Source organism: Schistocerca americana, chromosome 2 (genome assembly GCF_021461395.2).
Source record: "Schistocerca americana isolate TAMUIC-IGC-003095 chromosome 2, iqSchAmer2.1, whole genome shotgun sequence".
Taxonomy (NCBI): Eukaryota; Metazoa; Arthropoda; class Insecta; order Orthoptera; family Acrididae; genus Schistocerca; species Schistocerca americana.
Window position 1 is genome coordinate 415,563,441 of NC_060120.1, and position 22,421 is coordinate 415,585,861.

Here is a 22,421-nt window from a genome sequence, read left to right on the forward strand (position 1 = left end):
GATTGTTACCCCAACATAATTTCAAAGCAAGTGGTCTGAAATAGAGTGTGGTGTAATTTTGCAATTGAATTTTCAGTTTCCAACACATAATATGTAAGTAATGCAGTGGGCTTTCACAAGTAGCGTGTAGCACATTTTGTAAATACAATAAATTGCAGTTTTCAGTAAAAAGGTATGTTTTGGATTACCTGTATTTCTCAGTTATCTGTGCAGTCTTGGATCCAATTTACATTTGACCAATTACTTTCCATAACCATTCCTTGTCTCAGTCATAATTATGACTTTTCTTTGCATTGTATTCCTCTGCAGGCATTCCATAAATACTTTCTTAGACTTTCATTCATGTTGCACTGCTTTTAACTTTAAACATTTCTATTAAAACACCCTCACCTCCAGACTTGCATACCTCAAAGGTCTTCATACACTTTACTGGACACCAGTATTGGAATTCTGTTATTTTCATTGTTAACTACCTATGTTTCCAATACATCTCTTGAACTTCACAAACATTTAAAAAAATATTTGAATTTTTGCAAAACTTTTTCTGTGTTGTTACCTATAGTGCCATCTGCCGCCCAACATAAGATTCTGTTGGGTCTTCTTCATAGTCTCATTATTTTCAGTTGAAACACTTACCAGATTTAAATGATAGCTTCTCACACCCCCTGAAAGACATTTTATAGTTTCATTGAATGTAGCATATTCTGTTAAGTTACTATTATCATTTGACTGAAACAGTTGTCTTCTGTTAAATAACTGCCTTGTTTTATTTGAGATTATCTTTTATTTAGCTTTTCTTCACATCTGAAACATCTTTTGCTGTTTGCATAAGCACCTGTATTATGAACTGACTTTGTCTGTATAATTTCAATTTTTCTGAGACACTATACTTGTTACTTATTTAAAGTGGTGCACCTGCCTAGTCTTAAATAAATTCTCATAATTTGTTTTTCAGCCTTCCTGTCTGATGAGTTCGTTTCTTTCAAGATTAATATCTAGCTTTACTCTTCATCTTATGAGCCTGCAGTTGGAACTTTACCAACCTTTTTTAATGCCTCTTAAGTCCCATAGATTTTCATCTTCACCGATGTTCCTGTGGTTATTATTAGATGCTTTTAACAAATAGTAATGATTTAACACAACACTGTCAAGTTTACTTTTTATTCACTTTTATTATTATTGTACACAGTATAAACAGTTTGCTTGTAATGGATTATATAGCTTTAATAACAAAGATTGGTAAACTCCATAAGCTTTGAATGGTCCAACAAAACTTTACAAGTGGTAAAGACTAACAAAGGTACTTCATTGACTGACAATAGGTGATGACTGACTCATTCTTATGTTAAGAAGTGAGTAGGTCAGATATTACAAAAATGTTAAAATACAAGGCTATTACATTCCAAGTGTTAACATAAGGTTTAGAAGAAGTAAAAAAGTATATAAACACATTCGGCAGTGAATTACTTATGTTTAACCATAAATTGTATCCTATTAAACTGGTATAAATAATGGTTCTGTTTAATGGGGTGGAAGTTTTGGTGCACACAGGACTCTACAAAAGCCCACCAAAAATTCTCTGGAAAGTCAAATTTTCTAATTGATATATTTCACAAACTAAATTAAATTATTCTAGGGAAGTTACACATTTTTGGAATCAGAAAAACTGAAGTTACAAAACTATCAGAGTAATTTTGACATCATTACATTTTAAAATTTGAAAATTCTGAAATACAATAATTTTGAGTTGGAGTAACATTTGAGTCACACGTTTATCATAAAAGATAAGACTTTCTTTAGAAAGACAGAAATGAACACTTTCAAACAATGTAGGCCAATCGTAAAACAAACAGCTATTAGGGGGGTTCCATTTTGTAGTACTCATGGTGTACAAAGCTCTTAATTCATGAATATTTCTTGAAATAAAACGTTTTCATACAAACTAATTATGTTGTTACTGACAACGAGCAACATTATGAGCTACTACTTATGGAAATGCCAGTCTTTTTGTGTAAGTGTGACAGACTTTGATTTGGCTTACGACCATGGCAGTAAAATGTTTTTGTTTATAATATTTATTTTATTGTTTACTTATTTATTATCATCCCAATGATCACATTTGTGATATAGGATTTGTCAGGGTACATTTTAACAACTATATAATATCTTTACAAAATTTTTATCTGTGCTGAATTCATGCGAATCTATCTTATGTCTAATACAATATACAACTAATAAGTGTTTTTATAACATAATTTCTTATGTGCTTGACAGACATATTCACTGATGTAATTTCATTTGTCACATTAACTTAAACATATATTCTTATACAGTTGCACATAGATATTCACTTATGCTGTAATAACATTTGCCAAGCATGTGGTTCTTTACAACAGTTTTAAATTTATCCTCATTTTCCAGCTCTTTGATATGTTTTGGTAGTGCATTAAAAAGTTTGACGCCTTGATTACATACATGTTTCTGACTTCGGGTCCTTGTTACAGCTTGTACGTGGAGATCTTTACATTGCCATGTATCGTAATTATGGCAGTCTGTATTGGTTTTCATTTTCTCCTGATTTCTTTTGATCACCAACAGACATTTCAGAATGTATAATGATGGAATTGTTAAAATTTTCAATGCTTTAAAAAGGGGCCTACAATGTGTTTGAGGTGGGCTCTGGGCCATTATCCGAATAGCGCGTTTTTGTAATTTGAAAATCTCATTTAGATGACAATTTGTTTTTCCCCAGAATACTATCCTATAGGATGCAATGGACTGAAAATAGCCAAAATATACTAATCTGGTACAGTCATTACTACAAACTCTTGAAATTATTCTAAGTACAAAACATGCTGAATTTAGTTTTAGTGCTAAGTTCACCACATGGTCCTTCCAGTTAATCTTCTCATCAATGTGCATACCCAGGAATTTTGCACACTGTACTCTTTCAAGTTGTTTTCCCTCCATGGTGGGATTTAGGTTGTCATGTTCACTTATTTTTCCATATTGCACATAATTAGTTTTTTTGCATTCAGTGTTAGCTTGTTAGCACTAACCATTTTTGTATATCTTGTAGGACATGGTCCACAGTACTGTGCAATGACTGCTTCATATCACTAACTATTAAACTAGTATCATCAGCAAATAACATGATTCTAGCTTTTCTCTCTGACACCTGAATATCATTAATGTAAATGAGGAACAGCAAGGGGCCTAATACACTTCCTTGGGGTACCTCCCTTGGATCTGATCTTAGTTTAATTTTTTGATTAATATTTGGTGCTGTAATTTCAACCACCTGCCTCCTCTTTTCCAAATAAGACTCAAACCACTTTTTTACTGGTCCTGTGGTACCTATAGCTTCAAGCTTTTCCAAAGGTATGCTGTGGTCAACATTGTCAAAGGCTTTTGACAAATCTAGATCTATCCCAACTACACTTTCTTCCTCTTCCAATTTAGTGATTATTTCTTTTGTGTATTCCAGTACAGCTGTTTCGGTACTTCTCCCAGCTTGAAATCCATGCTGATTAGTGTTTATCAGATTGTGGATATTAAGATACTGTGTGACTCTATATTTCATTAGTATCTCTAAAACCTTAGAGAAAGTTGGGAGAAGTGAGACAGGTCTGTAGTTTTCTATTTTAAGCTTATCACCCTTTTTCAACAGGGGAACGACTTCAGAAATTTTCAGTTTCTGTGGAAACACACCCTCAGCCGTTGACAAGTTTGCTATGTGCGCCAATGGTTTTGCTATTAGATTAGCTGTTTTCTTTACTAGTATTATTGGCACCTCATCTACTCCAGCTGACATCTTGGACTTGAGACTTTTAATCACTTTTAAAACTTCCTTTTCGTTTGTTGGAACTGCCATCATACTGCTGGTTGCCTTGGGTGCTTCCATCTTAATCTGCTCTCCAAAATTCCTGCTTAATGTCTGGGGTACATTTAAAAAGTAATTATTTATATAATTAGGCATGGCATATTTATCTACCATTTTATTCTCCTCATCTTTTAGAATAATTTCCTTGACTTTGATAGGTACCCCGGTTTCTTTTCTCACAATTTCCCATGCTATTTTAGTTTTATTTCTGGACTGTTTTATTTCCATATCATTACTTAATAACTTTGCATTTGCAATTACTCCCGATATATTTTCCTATACCTTTTTACATATTCTATAAAATCAGTATCTGTACACTCCCTCAACTCTGAATTCAGTTTTTTCATGCTTTCTTAATGCCAAGAGTCATCCAAGAACTTGACTTTATGTGTCCAGTAGACTTGATTCTGGTCAGTTTCTTTGGAAAACTCATTGCAAAGTTCATCATATAAATCGATGCAAATACAGTATATACCTCATCTGTACTTGTCTGTTTCATAACATCTAGCCAATTTTCATTTTCTAAGATACTTACGAACTGACGACAGCTGTCCACAGAGAAGTTTCTTTTGTAAATATTATTTACACCTTTATTTTCCTTTGACCTTAAAGGGATTTCAATGGTGAGAGCATTATGGTCAGACAATCTATGTCAGTTGCTGACATATTTGAGAAAATGTTATCTATGAGGCTATTGGAGGCATTTGTTATTCTAGTTGAATTGTTTATGTGTGGTGACATGTTGAAACTCTTTAATATGTCCAAAAATTGTCTCTTTTGTCAACTTTCAACTAGAAGATTAATATTGAAATCACCATAAAGAATAATCACAGTTTCTTTTTTTGTAAAAAGTATTTAGCAACAATTCTAATTTATCAAAAAAGGCTTCTATGTTTCAACATGGTGACCTATACACTGTTATGACTATGACTTTTTTCATCAGGCCATATAGCTGGACAGCACCTGCTTCAAAAAACTTTTCAATACTTAAGTTCTCTGCTTCACATCTCTTTTTGAATTCTAACTCTTGTCTAAGGTAAATACTGACTCCACCACCTTTTGCAATTTTCCTACTATAGTGATTTGCCAGTTTAAATACTACTAATTTCATGGTCCTTACACCAATGTTCAGTAATACACAAGACATCAGGTTGGGTGTTACTTACTGCTATTTCAAGTTCACAATATTTGTTCTTGAGGCACTGCACATTTAGAGTCATAATCTTTAGAACAGGGGAGTGAGCACCGATGACATTTCTCCTTTTGTTTAACACTGTTAACTTTGAGTTTTCATTAAGGCCGGATACCAAAAATCCTGTTGTACCACAGGTTTCTTGTTTCTGTTGCTTTTCCTACTTGAAGTGGATGATGCTGATTGATTGTTTATACTAGATGTGGCAGCTGATGACATTTTAATATTCATTATTGCAGATGTTGACGTTTTTAGTGTTTCAGCAAATGTTGCTCTTGTTAAGGTTTTCATTTCTTCTGCTTCTGCCCTCATTTGGAGTGGGATTTTAGGGAACTTTTCTATTGATATACAGCTTATTTCTTCTAGTATCTTTTCACTCATCATCTTTTTTCCATAATAGTTCCTGTGCTGTCCATGCCTCGTGAAATGATTTCTCACTGAGCTGTTTGCATCCACAAATGCTGCAAATTTAAAAGCACAGCAGATCTTCCTAAATTTATTATTTGTTGACTTTATTTCTATGTTTACACATGATTCCTCGATTGGATCATGTCTATGTGACACACTTACAACGAGAACCTTTAAATTTAGATCTGACAGCTTTTTTAGAGTTGTTTGAAGTGCCCTTGTTGCTAGTTGGCTTTCATTTTTGTATATGTCATTTGCTCCACCTATTAGCACACAGCATGTTCCAGTCTTAACTAAGTTTTCACAATTATTTACTAATTCATTAAGAGGAGCACCAGGTTTGACAGTGCCTGTTACTCTAAATTGGGACTGCCAATCATTTATTATTTGTGCCACACCCTTTGCATGACTATCACCTAATACACAGACTTGATATTTGTTGTTCTCCAGGTGCCCTCGTTCTGTCAGTTTTGTAGTACACATTGAAGAAACATTTCTCTCATTAGAACACACAGATGATCTAGATTCAGTTTCATTTGTCTTATTTTTTGAGTTCACATTTTGTCCTGTCGTATCTTTATTACCAGTTTTTCTTTGCACTCTATTTACTGATGATTTCATACCATCAGAAAGATTTTGTCCACTACGAGCAGAAGTTTTGTTTGAAACGAAAATTGCCGGTATGTTTTCATTACACTCGTTTTTTAAATCCTCATATTTCCGTTGCTTTATCAGTTCCTCTAACTTATTTACATAATGATTTGCAAGCACAAGGTCCTGCTGAAGATGCAGTAACACTTTCTTCTATGCAGTTATCCTGTCTTGACAAAGCTACCGTCAGTAGATCGCAGCATTCCATGCCACAGTCACATTTCGCATCCCATTCTTCTGTTCCCGCAAAACACTTTGCATGAATCCATTTTTGCGACACTGCACATAACCTGATACCTTTCGTGATGCAGTTATTGCACTTAATACAATTTATACTCAATATGTAGCCGTTTACCATGGAACTATTTACACACACTTCTATACACGACACCATCTTTCCGATAAAAATTTCTCTTTTGGTGTAACTGTGTGTCATATAGGCTATTTCTATGACTGTCTTCATTCTCATTTACATGACATGTCATTTGTGAGAAGTCATGAGTATTTCTTATTATAAACAATATATAAACGTTAGTAACATGACTGATATTGGTATTAATTGGTTGGCAAATACCATGGCTCGGCTGTTCCAACATCCCTTCCAGCATACATCTCACTCACCTTATACAGCCACATCGCTCATCAGCTATATGTCATTCAACTTAGCCTTTGTTTTCCCTGATCTATTTCTGCATGGAAAACCTATGGCTTGTAGCATTATGTGCAGAAAATGTATCAGAAAAGACAGAAAATGTCTATTTATGCTAGGGGTGGTATGATAATGAATGGAGGAACTCCATCTCACTATGTTTCATGATAACTTTAAGTTCTAACACAGTTTGGGATCATTACACCCCATACATTTTTTTCTATTCCTTGATAAAACATGGTCAATTATTTGCTCTTGGAAACTCAATTTTGTATTTGTTGCTCCACTGGAGGAGTGTGCTGAAGATAAAATAGGTTCTTACATTTTAGTAAATACTACTAATGTGTAACATCTGTTATTTCTGGTATCATAGCCAATGTTTCCAACAGAAGAGTTGTTCTTTATTTTTGTTCTATCTTTGCATTAAAATCCCCCAACATAACATAGTCTGGTGTTTGCTGTCATGATGCTTTCTGTAATTTTTATTTTTTATTTTATTTCACTTGTCTGGTTCCATAGGACCAAATTGAGGAGCAAATCTCCAAGGTCATGGAATGTGTCATTACATGAAATTACAATATAAAAGTAATAACATATAAAATCAATTGTTTATGAACACTAAAAAGACAAGGTATAAGTTTAAGTAAACGCAATCAGTAATATAATGTAGGAGCAGCTTAATTTTTCAAGAAACTCCTCAACAGAATAAAAGTGATCCAAGTTGAGTTTGAAAGTGCACAGATTACTGCTAACATTTTTGAATTCTTGTAGTAGCTTATTGGAAACGGATGCAGCAGTATACTGCACTCTTTTCTGCACTAGAGTCAAGGAATTGTGATCCAAATGCAGATTGGATCTCTGCCTAGTATTAACTGAGCGAAAGCTGCTAATTCTTGGGAATAAGCTGATATTATTAATAAGAAACGACAGTAAAGAGGCCATTGGCAGAATACCCAGACCAGTGATCAGGGGTCGACAAGAGATTTGCAAACTTACACCACTTATTGCCTGAACTGCATGTTTCTGAGCCAAAAATAACCTTTGAGAATGGGAAGAGTTACCCCAAAAAATATAGTACCATATGACAGAAGTGAATGAAAATACACAAAGCAGACTAATTTTCGTGTCAAATGATCACTTACTTCCGATACCATATGAATAGTAAAAATGGCAGCATTAAATCTTTGAACAAGCTCCTGAACGTGGGCTTTCCATGACAGTTTACTATCTATCTGAACACTTAGATATTTGAACTGTTCAGTTTCTCTAATCGTATGTCCATTCTGTGAAATTAAAATGTTAGGTTTTGTTGAACCGTGTGTTACATACTGCAAAAACTGAGTCTTAGTGTGATTTAGTATTAGTTTATTTTCTACAAGCCATGAACTGATGTCATGACCTGCACTATTTGAAACAGAGCCAATGTTGTACACAACATCCGTTACTATCAGGTTAGTGTCATCAGCAAACAGATATATTTTAGAATCACCTGTAATACCACAGGGCATATCATTCATATAAATAAGGAACAGGATGGCCCCAGCACTGATCCCTTGGGCACCTCCCATTTGACCGTGCCCCACTCAGACCCCACATCACAGCCGTTCTCAAAACTGTGAATAATGACCTTTTGCTGTCTGTTGTTAAAGTAAGAGGTGAACCAAGTGAGGGCTACTCCTCATATTCCATAATGGTCAAACTACTGCAGCAATATTTTGTGATCAACACAATCAAACGCCTTAGTTAAATCAAAAAATGTGCCTAGGATTCGAAACCTTTTGTTTAATCCATCCAGAGAAAAGAGAATATAGCAATTCCAGTTGTTAAACCACTTCTAAAGCCAAACTGTACATTTGATAGCAAATTATGTGATATAAAATGATCATTTCCTTACATGCAAAGCCTTTTCTATAACTTTAGCAAACAATGATGGCATAGAAATAGGTCTACAATTATCTACATTATCCCCTCTCCCTTTTTATAAAGTGGCTTTACTACCGAGTACTTTAATCGTCCAGCAAACTGACCATTCTTAAAGGAAAATTATGAAATTGGCTAAATACACGGCTAACATGTGCAGTGCAGTACTTTAATATTCTGCTAGGCACTGCATCATATCCATGAAAGTCCTTGGTGTTCAATGATTTAATTACTAACTCAATCTCCCCCTTGCCAGTATTACAAAGGGGTATTTCAGACATCAATCTCAGAAAGACATTTTCCAAGAGAGTTATATGATCCCCTGTAGAAACTAAGTTTTTATTTAATTCACCAGTAATGCTCAAAAAATTATTGTTAAATACTGTACATATAACTGATTAATCAGTAACACAAATATTTTCATTACGAACTGACTTTATATTGTCAACCTTGTGCTGTTCACCAGACACTTTCTGCGCAATTTACCATATGGTTTTAATTTTATCCTGTGAATTAGCTATTCTATTTGCATACCAAATACTCTATGTCTTCCTAATAACATTTTTAAACACCTTGCAATACTGTTTGTAATGGGCTACTGTAGCTTGATTGTGACTTCTTCTAACATTTTGATATAATTCCCACTTTGTTCTACATGAAATCCTTATTCCACTTGTCAGCCACTCAGGCTGCCTTTTACTGCTAGTACCTCATTTAGAACATTCTAATGGAAAGTAACTCTCAATGAGCATGAGAAACGTGTTCAGGAAAGCATTATATTTGTCATCTATGTTATTGGCACGATAAACATCCTGCCACTCTTGTTCCTTAAAGAAGTTTGAAAAACTCTCTACTGCCATTGGATTAGCTTTCCTACATAGTTTGTAATTATATAAAACATTTGTTTGAGTATAAAGGCCTTTTAGTGTTAAAATTTGTAAATCATGGTCTGAAAGGCCATTCATTCTTTTACTAACAGAATACCATATAGTAATGAAGAATGAATAAAAATATTGTCTATGGCTGTGCTACTGTTCCCCTGCACACTGGTTGGGAAAAAACACAATCTGCATCAGATCATATGAGTTTAGGAGATATACCAACATCCTTTTTCTTGCACAGTCACATATAAAATTACTACCGATGTCACCACCAATTTTTGGTACTTCCTATAATGTGAACCAAGAACCTCTCTAGTTTGAGCACAAATTCCCTGAAGTCAGAGTTAGGGCACCTATAAACAACAACAATTGGACATTTACTTTCACTAAATTCAACTGCCCCTGCGCAACATTAAAATACCTGTTCAGTGCAGTGCCGTGCTGTGGTACATCTATGGACTCAAATGGAATACTGTATTTTATGTACATGGTGACTCCCCCACTCCACAAAGAACTTCTTGGAAAACAGCCAGCTAATCTGTATCCTGGTACAAGAAGCCTCTGAATTGTCAAATTATTTAAGTGATGCTCCGATATATAAAAAATGTCAGAATCAACGTCTATAAGCAATTCACTAACTTTATCTCTAATATCTCTTATATTTTGATGAAATATGCTAATTCCTTCTCTACTTGGTTACCTGATCTCCTCTGAAAGTGATTCCTTTGTTAGAGGGACTTCCTTTAAACACGTATACATATCAGCTGACTTCAATCTAAAAAAGGTGCAGCTCTAACACCAAATACTACAGGAATTCTCCCATGAGTGAACCCACTCCCACTCACTACACTATCATCTACAAGCTTTGTCACCCATTGAGGTGCAGGCCGTGCCTAGTGAATCCCGACCTGCTGATATACTCAACTGACACTAATGCAATGTAAGCCATGCCCTCCACCATCAATGCCATCTCCAGCCCCATGTTAACTTGCCTTAACAGCAGCATTAAGATGAGGCTGATCGTGGCACTGTAACATTAATGCCATCAGTTTGAGTAGCTGTCTTTACCAGGTCACCAACTACATCATATTCTCTGTTCCTATCAAGACTATTCCTAGCTCCACCCATAATCACTACCTGATCCTCTTTCGTAAAATTCCTGCATAACTCCCATACATTAACAGTCCCCTGAAACAACCCTGCACTAGGCTTCACAATGCTTGTGAGCTGGTACTTATTCCCCATCACTTTCTGCAACTGAAGGCCCACACGTCTACCATGCGGACTACCAAGCAGTGGAGCCCTCCTCTTTCTGTTAGAATTTGCAACTGCCTTAGGCTTCCTAGCTGCTGAAGACTGCTGCAGGTTTCCTACACCTACATTTACAAGAGGCTCCTCTCCACTCACCTCCGACAGTCCGCAGCTCGTGGTCTCGTTCTTGCTTCCTGAGCACGGGGACCAGGGTTCGATTCCCAGTGGGGTCAGGGATTTTCACCTGCCTCGAGATGACTGGGTGTTTGTGATCTCCTCATCATTTCATCATCATTCCTGAAAGTGGCGAGATTCGACTGAGCAAAGTTTGGGAATTTGTACAGGCACTGATAACCGTGCAGTTGAGCACCCCACGAACCAAACATCATCACAAACCAAACATCATCTCACCTCTGACAGTTGGTCAAATCTATTGCATATACTCAAAGTACAACTGTCTGAATATCCCCTCCTCCTAGCTGCCTTCTTACCAACTCCCAGTTCCCATTCCCCAGCACCCTTCACCCTCCTCAACCTTTCTAGTTCCTTCTTTGTGTCATGCAACTGCACCTGAAGTGCACAGATCTTATGCTCCTGGTCCTCTACCAACTTATTGCTACTATAAATTCTGCATTCCGAGGAGAGGATCTCACTAGAATACCCACTGGCTTCCCCACTGCATTGCCCCAAAGAAAATATGTTGGACAAGTCCCCACGCCGTAACCCACTACTCACAAGCCTACGACAAAGCTTGCACTTCTCACTCATGGTAAAATATTAACAGTTACTGAAAAAAATAAATGTGTATGTTACCTAGGTTCAATTATAACAGCAGAACTATTTAAAGAACTAGTAATTAAGGTCTCCCACCTCCTCACGAAAATGTGATAATTTTTTTGCATGGACTTGTATAAATTCCATGGTATATATTGTATTTATTTATGCACTTCTTACTATTCTATTTGAGATTCCTTCAAAATCTGCCATAATTTATCCCATTAAACATGTGAACTGTATGACAGACTGTGATTCAAACCAAAATCTTTGTTTCTGTGTACAATTTTCTACCAGATGCGCCACCTCAGCTTGATGATGGATTCACTGAAAGCTTCAGTTTATTAAAAAGAGATAGTTTTTCAGCCCATCCATGGGATATATGATTAGAAGTAAATCTGACCATTCGTAGCATATCTCAATATAAAATTAGTTTAACAGATCATTACAAGAGAGCATTTTATGTTATTTGAAGCAACAAGATATAAGTAGCTATAGACTGAATGTGAACTGATTGCAGCAGGGTCAGATGAACTAGATGCAACATTATAGCCTATGAAAGCTTAATAGTATTCATTGTGATCAGGGACACAGTTATACTTATGCCTAAGATTTTCCCTTCTAATCTGCTTCACTAAGTCATTCAGTTACATTTATTTATTTATTTCACAACTGTACTTCTGAGCAGTTTTTATGTTCATCTTGTGTTGCTACCATGTATTTATGTCTTATAATATTGACACAAACTCACCTACAAGTTGATGTTTACAGGCTAGTGTTTAATTAGTTTATCTAATGAATCATTAGATTAATTACATTGTTCTTTTTTTTATTTTGACAGGTATGTCGGGCATCCGGAAAATCCATTTGTTGACAGATACTAGCAGCTCATTTCAGTGGAGAAATCTTCATTGCTTCCAACTTTGTTGGGTATAAAAGTCAACTGTTGTATTTTGTTCCATTTCTTAACAATAAGTTGTGAAATGTAAAATAATGCATACCATGAAGTGTGAAACATTAAATGTGGTCATGATTGGACATCTTTCTTAATACCCTATGGTGGCAATAATGAGATATGTTGCTCTGCTACATGCAGCATATCCATGAGGATATGCAGTGCTCATATCTCAAAGTACTCAGTTTTTTTACATGACTTTGCAACAGAGATCAGTTTACTCAAAAGAACAACAACCAGATAAAGTATCAAAGTTTACAACTGGAGCTGTATCCCAGTAGCAGCTCAACAGCAAAAAACAAATTATTCATTGTATTCAACTTTACCGAAAACAGCCAGGGCTGTTTTAAGGAATTTCAAAGCCCCCTGTGAACTCTGATTTTCAGATCACCTACTATGTTTTTAGAATGTTTTTTTATTGCACTTTGTGTGATTTTAATATTGTTGTGATATATATCTGCGGGTGTGTATTTCCTAATTTTTTTTCCAGAATGTAATTTTGTTTATACTTTGTATGATTTTCATGATTATATATGATTATCATAAATTACATCTCTCTCTCTCTCTCTCTCTCTCTCTCTCTCTCGTATGTGTACACCTCAAATAGTTTTATAGTTTTGCTGAAGTGATGAACTGGGGTTTCTTGTAAGCTATGTACAAAAAGGCCAGCAGTTTATGAAGTACTAGCTCACCCACTAATTCGCTTGGGCTTGTGAGTAACACCACATTTTAATTCAATGATTTTTTTATATGGACTATCACCTGCTAAGCTCAAGTTTTAAGAATACCGGACAGTGGAGGTTCCATAACATCTGTGTTGAAGGTGACTGGTCCATAAATACCAGGGGAAACCTTGAAAAAATTATCAGTTTTCTAAACAGTGTAACTCAAAGAATACGATTTTTTAGCCTAACTCAAAGAATACGATTTTTTAACCTAACTCAAATAATACGATTTTTTAACCTAACTGTGAAATAAACCATGCTAATTATTTATGTTCATCATAGGTACACACTACACAAAATTCAAACAAAGTAGATTTATTTTTTTCCTGTAAGTTCTTTACAGTATTATCCTTAACACAATCTATTGACAAGGTGGTGTTGTCGTAAATTGTGGTACAAAACATTTTTAAGTATGATTATCAAAAATTTTGGGAATGACTTCAGAGTTCTTCTTCAAAAAAAGCATTTTTTTTTCACAGTTAAGTCACAAGAGTAGCCTACTCTATAGTTAAGCATGTTTTAAGACAGTACCATACAAAATCTCAGCTCTCTATCTTTAATAGTTTTTGTCACAGTGTACCAGAAAATGAAATAATTTAACGTTTGGGAAATTCAAGTTACAATTAAAACTTGCTTTTCTATTAAACTTACATGCCACTAATGCATACCAGGTCCATATTCATCTTGTTTCCTGTGCTGCTCTTCTACACTTCTCTTTTTCACACTTCTTCTTCTCATTCTTGCTTCTTTGGTGGCTTCCAACACTGATTTTTCTGCTTCAGAGAGTCTCCTTTGGTCAATGGCTGTTAGAGGTCTACACATATTTAATGCACCAGTCACTCCCATCAGTTCCATAACATTAAGCCTTGACACTGCACCATCACTAAAACATAGAACAGCATCTAGCACACGCATTTTCAAAGTATTTAGTCCTACTACTACAGTTTTTGGTATCCATTCCCATATACAATTGTTGAAACTTTCATTTGGATTTTGAGTACTACCATATAAACATTTCTCTAACAATCTTGTGTCGCTAAGATCGCTCTCTCTCTCTCTCTCTCTCTCTCTCTCTCTCTCTCTCTCTCTCTCACTCTCTCAGGTTTTATAACTTCCAATATAGCAAATGGCAAATAATGTTAATGGTTGTAGGTCTCACCTTGAGTGACAGCCCTCTGCTAGCCACACCATGAATCACTGCCAGGTGGAGAGAGTGCATGACATGGGTTGTCATTCTGTGGAGGATATATGGAAGACAGCCCATACTGCATTTATCATTCCCTCAAGGTCATTTTTATTTTGTCCTATGGCTTGTCCAAAATAATACTGCAACCTGTCTCTTTCCATAAGTTGACTAAATCCACTGATGCACCTGTTGTTGTTGTTGTGGTCTTCAGTCCCGAGACTGGTTTGATGCAGCTCTCCACGCTACTCTATACTGTGCAAACTTCTTCATCTCCCAGTACGCACTGCAGCCTACATCCCTCTGAATCTGCTTAGTGTATTCATCTCTTGGTCTCCCTCTACGATTTTTACCCTCCACGCTGCCCTCCAATACTAAATTGGTGATCCCTTGATGCCTCAGAGCATGTCCTACCAACCGATCCCTTCTTCTAGTCAAGTTGTGCCACAAACTCCTCTTCTCCCCAATTCTATTCAATACCTCCTCATTAGTTATGTGATCTACCCATATAATCTTCAGCATTCTTCTGTAGCACCACATTTTGAAAGCTTCTATTCTCTTCTTGTCCAAACTAGTTATCGTCCATGTTTCACTTCCATACATGGCTACACTCCATACAAATACTTTCAGAAACGAGTTCCTGACACTTAAATCAATACTCGATGTTAACAAATTTCTCTTCTTCAGAAGCGCTTTCCTTGCCATTGCCAGTCTACATTTTATATCCTCTATCCTATCATAAGCTAATTTCTTTCCCTTCAAATTCCTCAATCTTGTATCTAACCTTTTCTGGACATGTCCAACAGATTCCATTTTTTCAATTTTTGTGTCAGCTTAAGATCTGGATTCACAAACTTTCTGGTACCCTTTTGAGTCTCCATCTCCCAGGTAAGATCTATAAACCACGCCATATTTCTCCACTGACCTGTGAAGTATCTTCACAACACCTTCAGATTCCATCCCTTCATTAAAACAACTACCACTAATCAAACATTTATGATTCTCAGTTCCACTAGTACAGCCATGACAGTACTTGGTAATACATTCCACATCAGTGACTTTACCATAGTGCATGTAGGTAGGTGTCACTCACCATTTAGGGAACTATGGCCTTTGCATTGGCAGGATGCATGCAGGGCTACAGACATACATGTATTGCTGTCATTCGTGTCTACATTTCCCTGTACAGCATTTTTCATACTATCATTTGATACTTTTTTTAAAGTCGGTAGAATAATTTTATTGTGCCTGTCAAACCTTGTAAGGCGAGATAAGTCTGCAAGAGCACAGAAAATTTGTGCACTTCTGTACCCTTTGCACACACACCTCATAGCATAAGCAAGTTTAATATCTGTGTTATCCACTCTCTGTTTAGTTTTACCACAAGTACATTACATTTTTATTAGTCCTTTCGATAATTTGTTGTACAAGGTATACAATATGATATTGAACAAGTCATTGTGATTTACAATAAATGTTTTTAAATCATACAACAATATTTACATTGATTTAGGCTTAAAATTATCACAACTGAAGGTTCAGCTTCCATACATTATATTTAACCCAAGTAATTCAATACTATTCTATACTATAATAACATTTTTGCAATAAATATTTATGGGCAGCAGTTTTAAATTTTGAAGTGTCTTTTAGTGTTTTAATGTTTGTAGGTAGCTTATTGTATAGTCTGTTTCCTGTTTGCAGTGGTCCATTCTGTTTTAGTGTTGTGTGTGCGTATTGAACATGTATGTCCTGCTATCTCCTTGTGTTATACATGTGGATACTCTGGTTAGTTTACACGAGATTGTTGCTATTTTCTAAGATTCCTTACAAATATGATTACTTGTAAAATGTACAGACATGGTAGTGGAAGGATACATAGTTTCTTGAGTAAGGGCTTGTACGAGCTTCTTGATGCAGCATTTTTTATAGGTCTTACAATTCTCTTCTTGCATATAAAACAACTTTTGCTATCAGGTGTGTTTCCCCAAAAGATTATGGAATATCGCAGTAAGGATTCTGACTGGGCGAAGTATACATGTCTTAGTGTCTCTTTCGATGTACAATCAGAAAGTATTTTGATAGTGTAGCAAATGGTATTTAATTTATTTGTAATGTATTTGATATATTAGACCCATCTTAGATCTTCTTGGATCCATATCCCAAGAAATTTTGTAGAGCTTATATTTTTGAGAGTTCTAGTAAACAACTCTACATCTGGTGCTAGTGGACATTTCTTTTGCACTGTGTGTAAATGCATTGTAACTGTTTTGTCTGTGTTTATTACTAAGTTGTTCCCAGAAAACCAGTCTGTAATGTGGGTGGTACAATTTTTAATCTCATGTAGTAATTCTTCTTTGGTCCTTCCTTTTATTATCACATTTGTGTCATCTGCAAATTTTATGTAATTATGACATGGGCTAGTTGGTTCCAAGTCATTTACAAACAGTACAAACAGAACTGGTCCTAGAATGGAGCCTTGTGGTACACCATACTTGATGCTCTGCTTTTCTGAGCAGTAGGACTTCATCTTGTTCCCTTCTTGGATAGTAAGCTCAACTAATTGCTCTCTGTTTTGGAGATATGATTTTATCCATTCATAGGCCGGGCCCCTAATACCTACAGATTCAAGTTTCTGAAGCAAGATGTTGTGATTGATGACATCGAATGCTTTAGAGAGGTCTAGAAATATGGCTGAGATATGTTCTTTATTCTCTATTGCATTTAAGGCTTCATTTAGGAATGCAAAGATAGCTGTTTCAGTAGATTTAGATTTTCGGAATCCCTCTTGAGTATTTGAGAAATAATTATTTTTTCTATGAAACTGATTCTTCTTTTATAATAGATTTTTTCAGTTATTTTGGAAAAACCAGATAATAGTGAGATTGGCCTGTAGTTTGATACTTCTGTTTGTATCCCTTTCTTGGACAGGGGTTTACTTTTGCTATCTTCAATTTTTCTGGGAACACACCTTCTGATAGACACCAGTTACAGATGTTGACAAGTGGCCTGGCTATAAGGGGAGCACATTTCTTCGAGATATAGTCAGGGATTTGTCAGTACCAACAGAAAATTTGGGCTTCAGTTCTTTGATTATATTAAGTATTTCCTTTTCATTGGTAGGGTATAGAAAAATAGATTTGTTATTTATAGTACATATGGATTGATTTATAGGAGTACATTGTAAATTTTGATTTATAAGATGTTCAGCTATCTGTGTAAAGTAGGAATTAAATTTATTTGCAATTTTTGTAGGTTCAGTTATCACAGTTGAGTTCTCCATTAGACAGTTAATGTTATAGAAGTCTATCTGTTCTGCTGCAGTTTCTTTCCTGGCAATATTCCATATGGCTTTCGTCTTATTGGTGGAATTTTTTATGTATGTGTCATTTTCCATTATTTTTGCTTGTTTAAAAACATTTTTGATTATCTTTTTATAGGTTTTGTTACAACAGTCAAATTCTGGTGATGTGAGTTGTTTGTACAATCTGTGCAGTAATCTTTTTCTTTTTTTTTGAGATACCAGAAGACCAGGAGTAATCCATTTATTTTTTGTTTTCCTTGTGTATGTTTTCCTCCGGATTGGAGGGAATCACAGTTCAAAATAGTAGGAAAAATTGTTAATGAAGTTATTATATTTTCCATCTGTGTGTTCGCAGTTATAAATCTCTTCCCAGCTTTCCTTGCTCAAGTAATGGAGAAAATGATTTACATTTTCATTACTATAGTTTCTATTGGTGGTTGTTAGGCAGTTTTTAAGCTGTAGCTTGGCTTCCATACTCAGAGAGAGTTTATGAGCTATGTGATCCCCAAAGCCTGTGTTTAGTGTTTCTTTTGTATAGTTCATTTCTACATTTATACAAATCTATTAATCGTGGTACATGAAGTCTTTGTGATACAAGTTGCTGTTTCTATGGTATGTTTCATGTTAAAAGTTTGCAAGAGATGCAGTAATTCATTCTTTTCTTTTGTGTCCTTTGTAAAGTCAAAATTAAAATCATCACACAGAATAACTCTTCTGTTTCTTTGTGTTAGTCTGTTAAGTGAATATTCCAAACTTTTTAGGAGAGTATTTACGTCACCAGTTGGAACTCTGTATAAACAAATAACAGCTAGTTTAATGTCTACCATCTCAACTAATGTCTACTATCTCAACCCTATATCTTTTTCCTTCACTATTTCAACATGAAATTTTATATTTACAAAGTTTATATTGAAACATCCTGGCAGATTAAAACTGTGTGCCAGACTGAGACTTGAACTTGGGACCTTTGCATTTCAGGGGCAAGTCCTCTACCATCTGAGATGCCCAAGCACGACTCACGCCTCATCCTCACAGCTTCACTTCTGCCAGTACCTCGTCTCCTATCTTCCAGACTTTACAGAAGCTCTCCTGTGAACCTTGCAGAACTGGCACCCCTGAAAGAAAGGATATTGTGGAGACATGGCTTAGCCACAGCCTGGGGGATGTTCTGCAAGGTTCGCAGGAGAGCTTCTGTAAAGAAGGATATTGTGGAGACATGGCTTAGCCACAGCCTGGGGGATGTTCTGCAAGGTTCGCAGGAGAGCTTCTGTAAAGTTTGGAAGGTAGGAGACGAGGTACTGGCAGAAGTGAAGCTGTGAGGACGGGGTGTGAGTCGTGCTTGGGTAGCTCAGATGGTAGAGCACTTGCCCGCAAAAGGTAAAGGTCCCGAGTTCGAGTCTCGGTCTGGCACATAGTTTTAATCTGCCAGGAAGTTTCATATCAGCGCACACTCTGTTGCAGAGTGAAAATCTCATTCTGGAAAGTTTATATTATTTCTTATGAATAGACAACTGCCACCATGTTTAAGAATTTTTCTACAGAAATAACCACCTAGCACAAAGTTAGTTAAGGACACAATATGTAGCTTGTCCTCATCAAGCCAATGTTCTGAGTGACAGAATAATGAGGTAGTTTTTAATTTGTTTTCTAATAGGATTTGGATTTCACTTGTTTTACTAGTCAGTGATTGCACAGTTTGGTGAAAAAGAATCAAGTTCACATTCTAGTGATTTACCCGTGAGTTTTTATTTTGTGTCCCCACAGAAAATCCTGGCTGTGAGGCGGAGGTCTAGATTTCATCTGATACTGATACATCATTTCTGGTGTTTTTTGAATTTTCTTTCCAGGGAGATGTTTTACAATGGGAATTTAACATTTCTCTGGAATATATTTGCATGCATGTATAACCATATTCGCTTAAATCACAAAAATTATAAACAGTTCTTAATTTTGATGCACAACCTCTTCTACCATATATCTCCTCAACTAACTTCACACCACTACTGTCACATCCCTTACACTGCAAAGCTTTATTTATTAGTGCAAACAGAGCAGAAAGCTCAACAATGACACAACCTGAATCAATAGTTGGCCTCTCTATACTACCAGCATTAATACTGCTAAGCCTATTGTCCAAATATTTCAGTTTTGTCTCCGAAGTACTTGGAGGAGTTGAAGTTGATCACGTTGTATTTCAGTATTAGCAGAGTTAATCCGTTTCGTAATTTCTTCTATTGCTTTCAAGTGGAATAAGAAACACACACACACACAATTACTTCGCTATAAACAAAATATTCGCGCCAAACTATAGCAAACAATCACTAAACTCTCTGCATAAACGAAAGACTAGCAACTGTGAAGCTTTCGCAGGGGCTATAAAGTCATCATGAGAAGCAAAACTCTATTTTTAACAGAGCTGACTGTGTGCCATGGGGACGTCGTGGTGGGTAAAGTCAATTTTAAATGGCTCTGAGCACTATGGGACTTAACTTCTAAGGTCATCAGTCCCCTAGAACTACTTAAACCTAACTAACGTAAGGACATCACACACATCCATGCCCGAAGCAGAATTCGAACCTGCGCCCGTAGCGGTCGCGCGGTTCCAGACTGTAGCGCCTAGAACCGCTCGGCCACCCTGGTCGGCAAAGTCGATTATAAATTCCTCTATTTTTGGTACATACGGTGGTCCATTTTCCTGGAAGTGAACTTTATCTCGTTCAGAAAACTACATAGAATTTTTTAAGACAAAAATTAAAAAATTGATTTTTTTTACTTTAACTTCCTTTTTTTCAATGCGATAGCGTTGCTGCCCTGGATGAATTCAGTTTGGCTTAGCAGTGTTCAGCATAACCATTTATGTATTAAAAGTGCACAAAAATACCGGAAACTTAACTAAAAAAAGAAAAATATGCACCAGAAGTATAGGAATACGCACTTAAAATGAACAAACCTGAACGTAAAACTAAAGGACCGTCCACACGCAACGATCTGTCTGCGCAAATGTCTGCGCACATCACATCTGCGCAGGCAGATCGTTGCGTGTGGACAGAAGATTTGCACCAACCTGAGGTGTGTGCAAACCAGGAAGTTTGAGCGAAACCTCACAAATCTGTGGGTTCAAACCACATCTGCGCAGACAAGTTGGAGCGTGTGGACAGGAGATTGCCGCAAATCTGGCGCGAAACAGCTGTTTGCTCAGTCTAGTGTTGGTAATTGTGCGCGCAGGGCATTAAAATGGCTGATACTCGTCAGTGTTCTCGAGAGTTTGTAAGTGAATTCATTGAAATATACAGAAACCACCCATGTTTGCGGAAGATTAAAAGTAAAGAATATAGTGACCGAGACAAAAAGACAGCAGCATACAATGCTCTAATTGAAAAATTGCGGGCAGTTGACGCCTCGGCAAACAGAGAAACGGTAATAAGAAAAATTATTTCGTTACGAACTGGCGAAATTATTTACGGATGGATGTCGAAACTTACAATTATCTCTTAAAGCTTGTAACCCCTCATATTATGAGAAAAATACTACTATGAGAAGGGCAATTTCTCCTCGTGAACGGCTGGCGGTAACATTAAGATTCCTAGCTACCCCGTGGTCTAGGGGTAGCGTCTTTGATTCATAATCAAAACGTCTTCGGTCCCGGGTTCGATCCCTGCCACTGCCTAAATTCTGATAAATAATCAGCATTGGCGGCCGAAGACTTCCGGCATAAGAAGTCAGCCTCATTCTGCCAACGGCCTTGTAAAGGGGGCGAAGGAGCGGATAGAGGTTCAGGGCACTCTCTTGTCCTAGGGGTGGGAAATTGCCCCTAAAGGCGGAAGAATCAGCAATGATCAACGACATGAGGATGCAGAAGACAATGGAAACCACTGCATTAAAGACACGTAACTTGTATCCACAGGACATGTGGCCTGTAATTGAAGAAGTGTCATGATGATCTCTCCATTGGCAAAAGATTCCGGAATAGTCCCCCATTTGGATCTCCGGGAGGGGACTGCCAAGGGGGAGGTTACCATGAGAAAAAGATTGAATAATCAACGAAAGGATAACGTTCTACGAGTCGGGGCGTGGAATGTCAGAAGCTTGAACGTGGTAGGGAAACTATAAAATCTGAAAAGGGAAATGCAAAGGCTCAATCTAGATGTAGTAGGGGTCAGTGAAGTGAAGTGGAAGGAAGCCTAGGATTTCTGGTCAGATGAGTATCGGGTAATATCAACAGCAGCAGAAAATTGTATAACAGGTGTAGGATTCGTTATGAATAGGAAAAGGTAGGGCAGAGGGTGTGTTACTGTGAACAGTGCAGTGACCAGGTTGTTCTAATCAGAATCGACAGCAGACCAACACCGACAACGATAGTTCAGGTATACACGCCGACGTCGCAAGCTGAAGATGAACAGATAGAGAAAGTGTATGAGGATATTGGAAGGGTAATGCAGTATGTAAAGGGGGACGAAAATCTAATAGTCATGGGCGACTGGAATGCAGTTGTAGGGGAAGGAGTAGAAGAAAAGGTTACAGGAGAATATGGGCTTGGGACAAAGAATGAAAGAGGAGAAAGACTAATTGAGTTCTGTAACAAGTTTCAGCTAGTAATAGCGAATACCCTGTTCAAGAATCACAAGAGGACGAGGTATACTTGGAA

General features: G+C 36.6%; 1 protein-coding gene across 1 annotated transcript in view; it reads left to right on the forward strand.

Moving 5' to 3' along the window:
- Positions 1-12,647, forward strand: part of LOC124595657 (dihydrodiol dehydrogenase 3-like) — a 50,359-nt gene extending 37,712 nt beyond the window's left edge. The window contains exon 7 of the mRNA XM_047134499.1: positions 12,451-12,647. Coding sequence (XP_046990455.1) covers positions 12,451-12,493 — 43 coding nt within the window. The 3' untranslated portion in view covers positions 12,494-12,647. The remainder of the gene's footprint in view (positions 1-12,450) is intronic.
- The last annotated feature ends 9,774 nt before the right edge of the window (positions 12,648-22,421 follow it).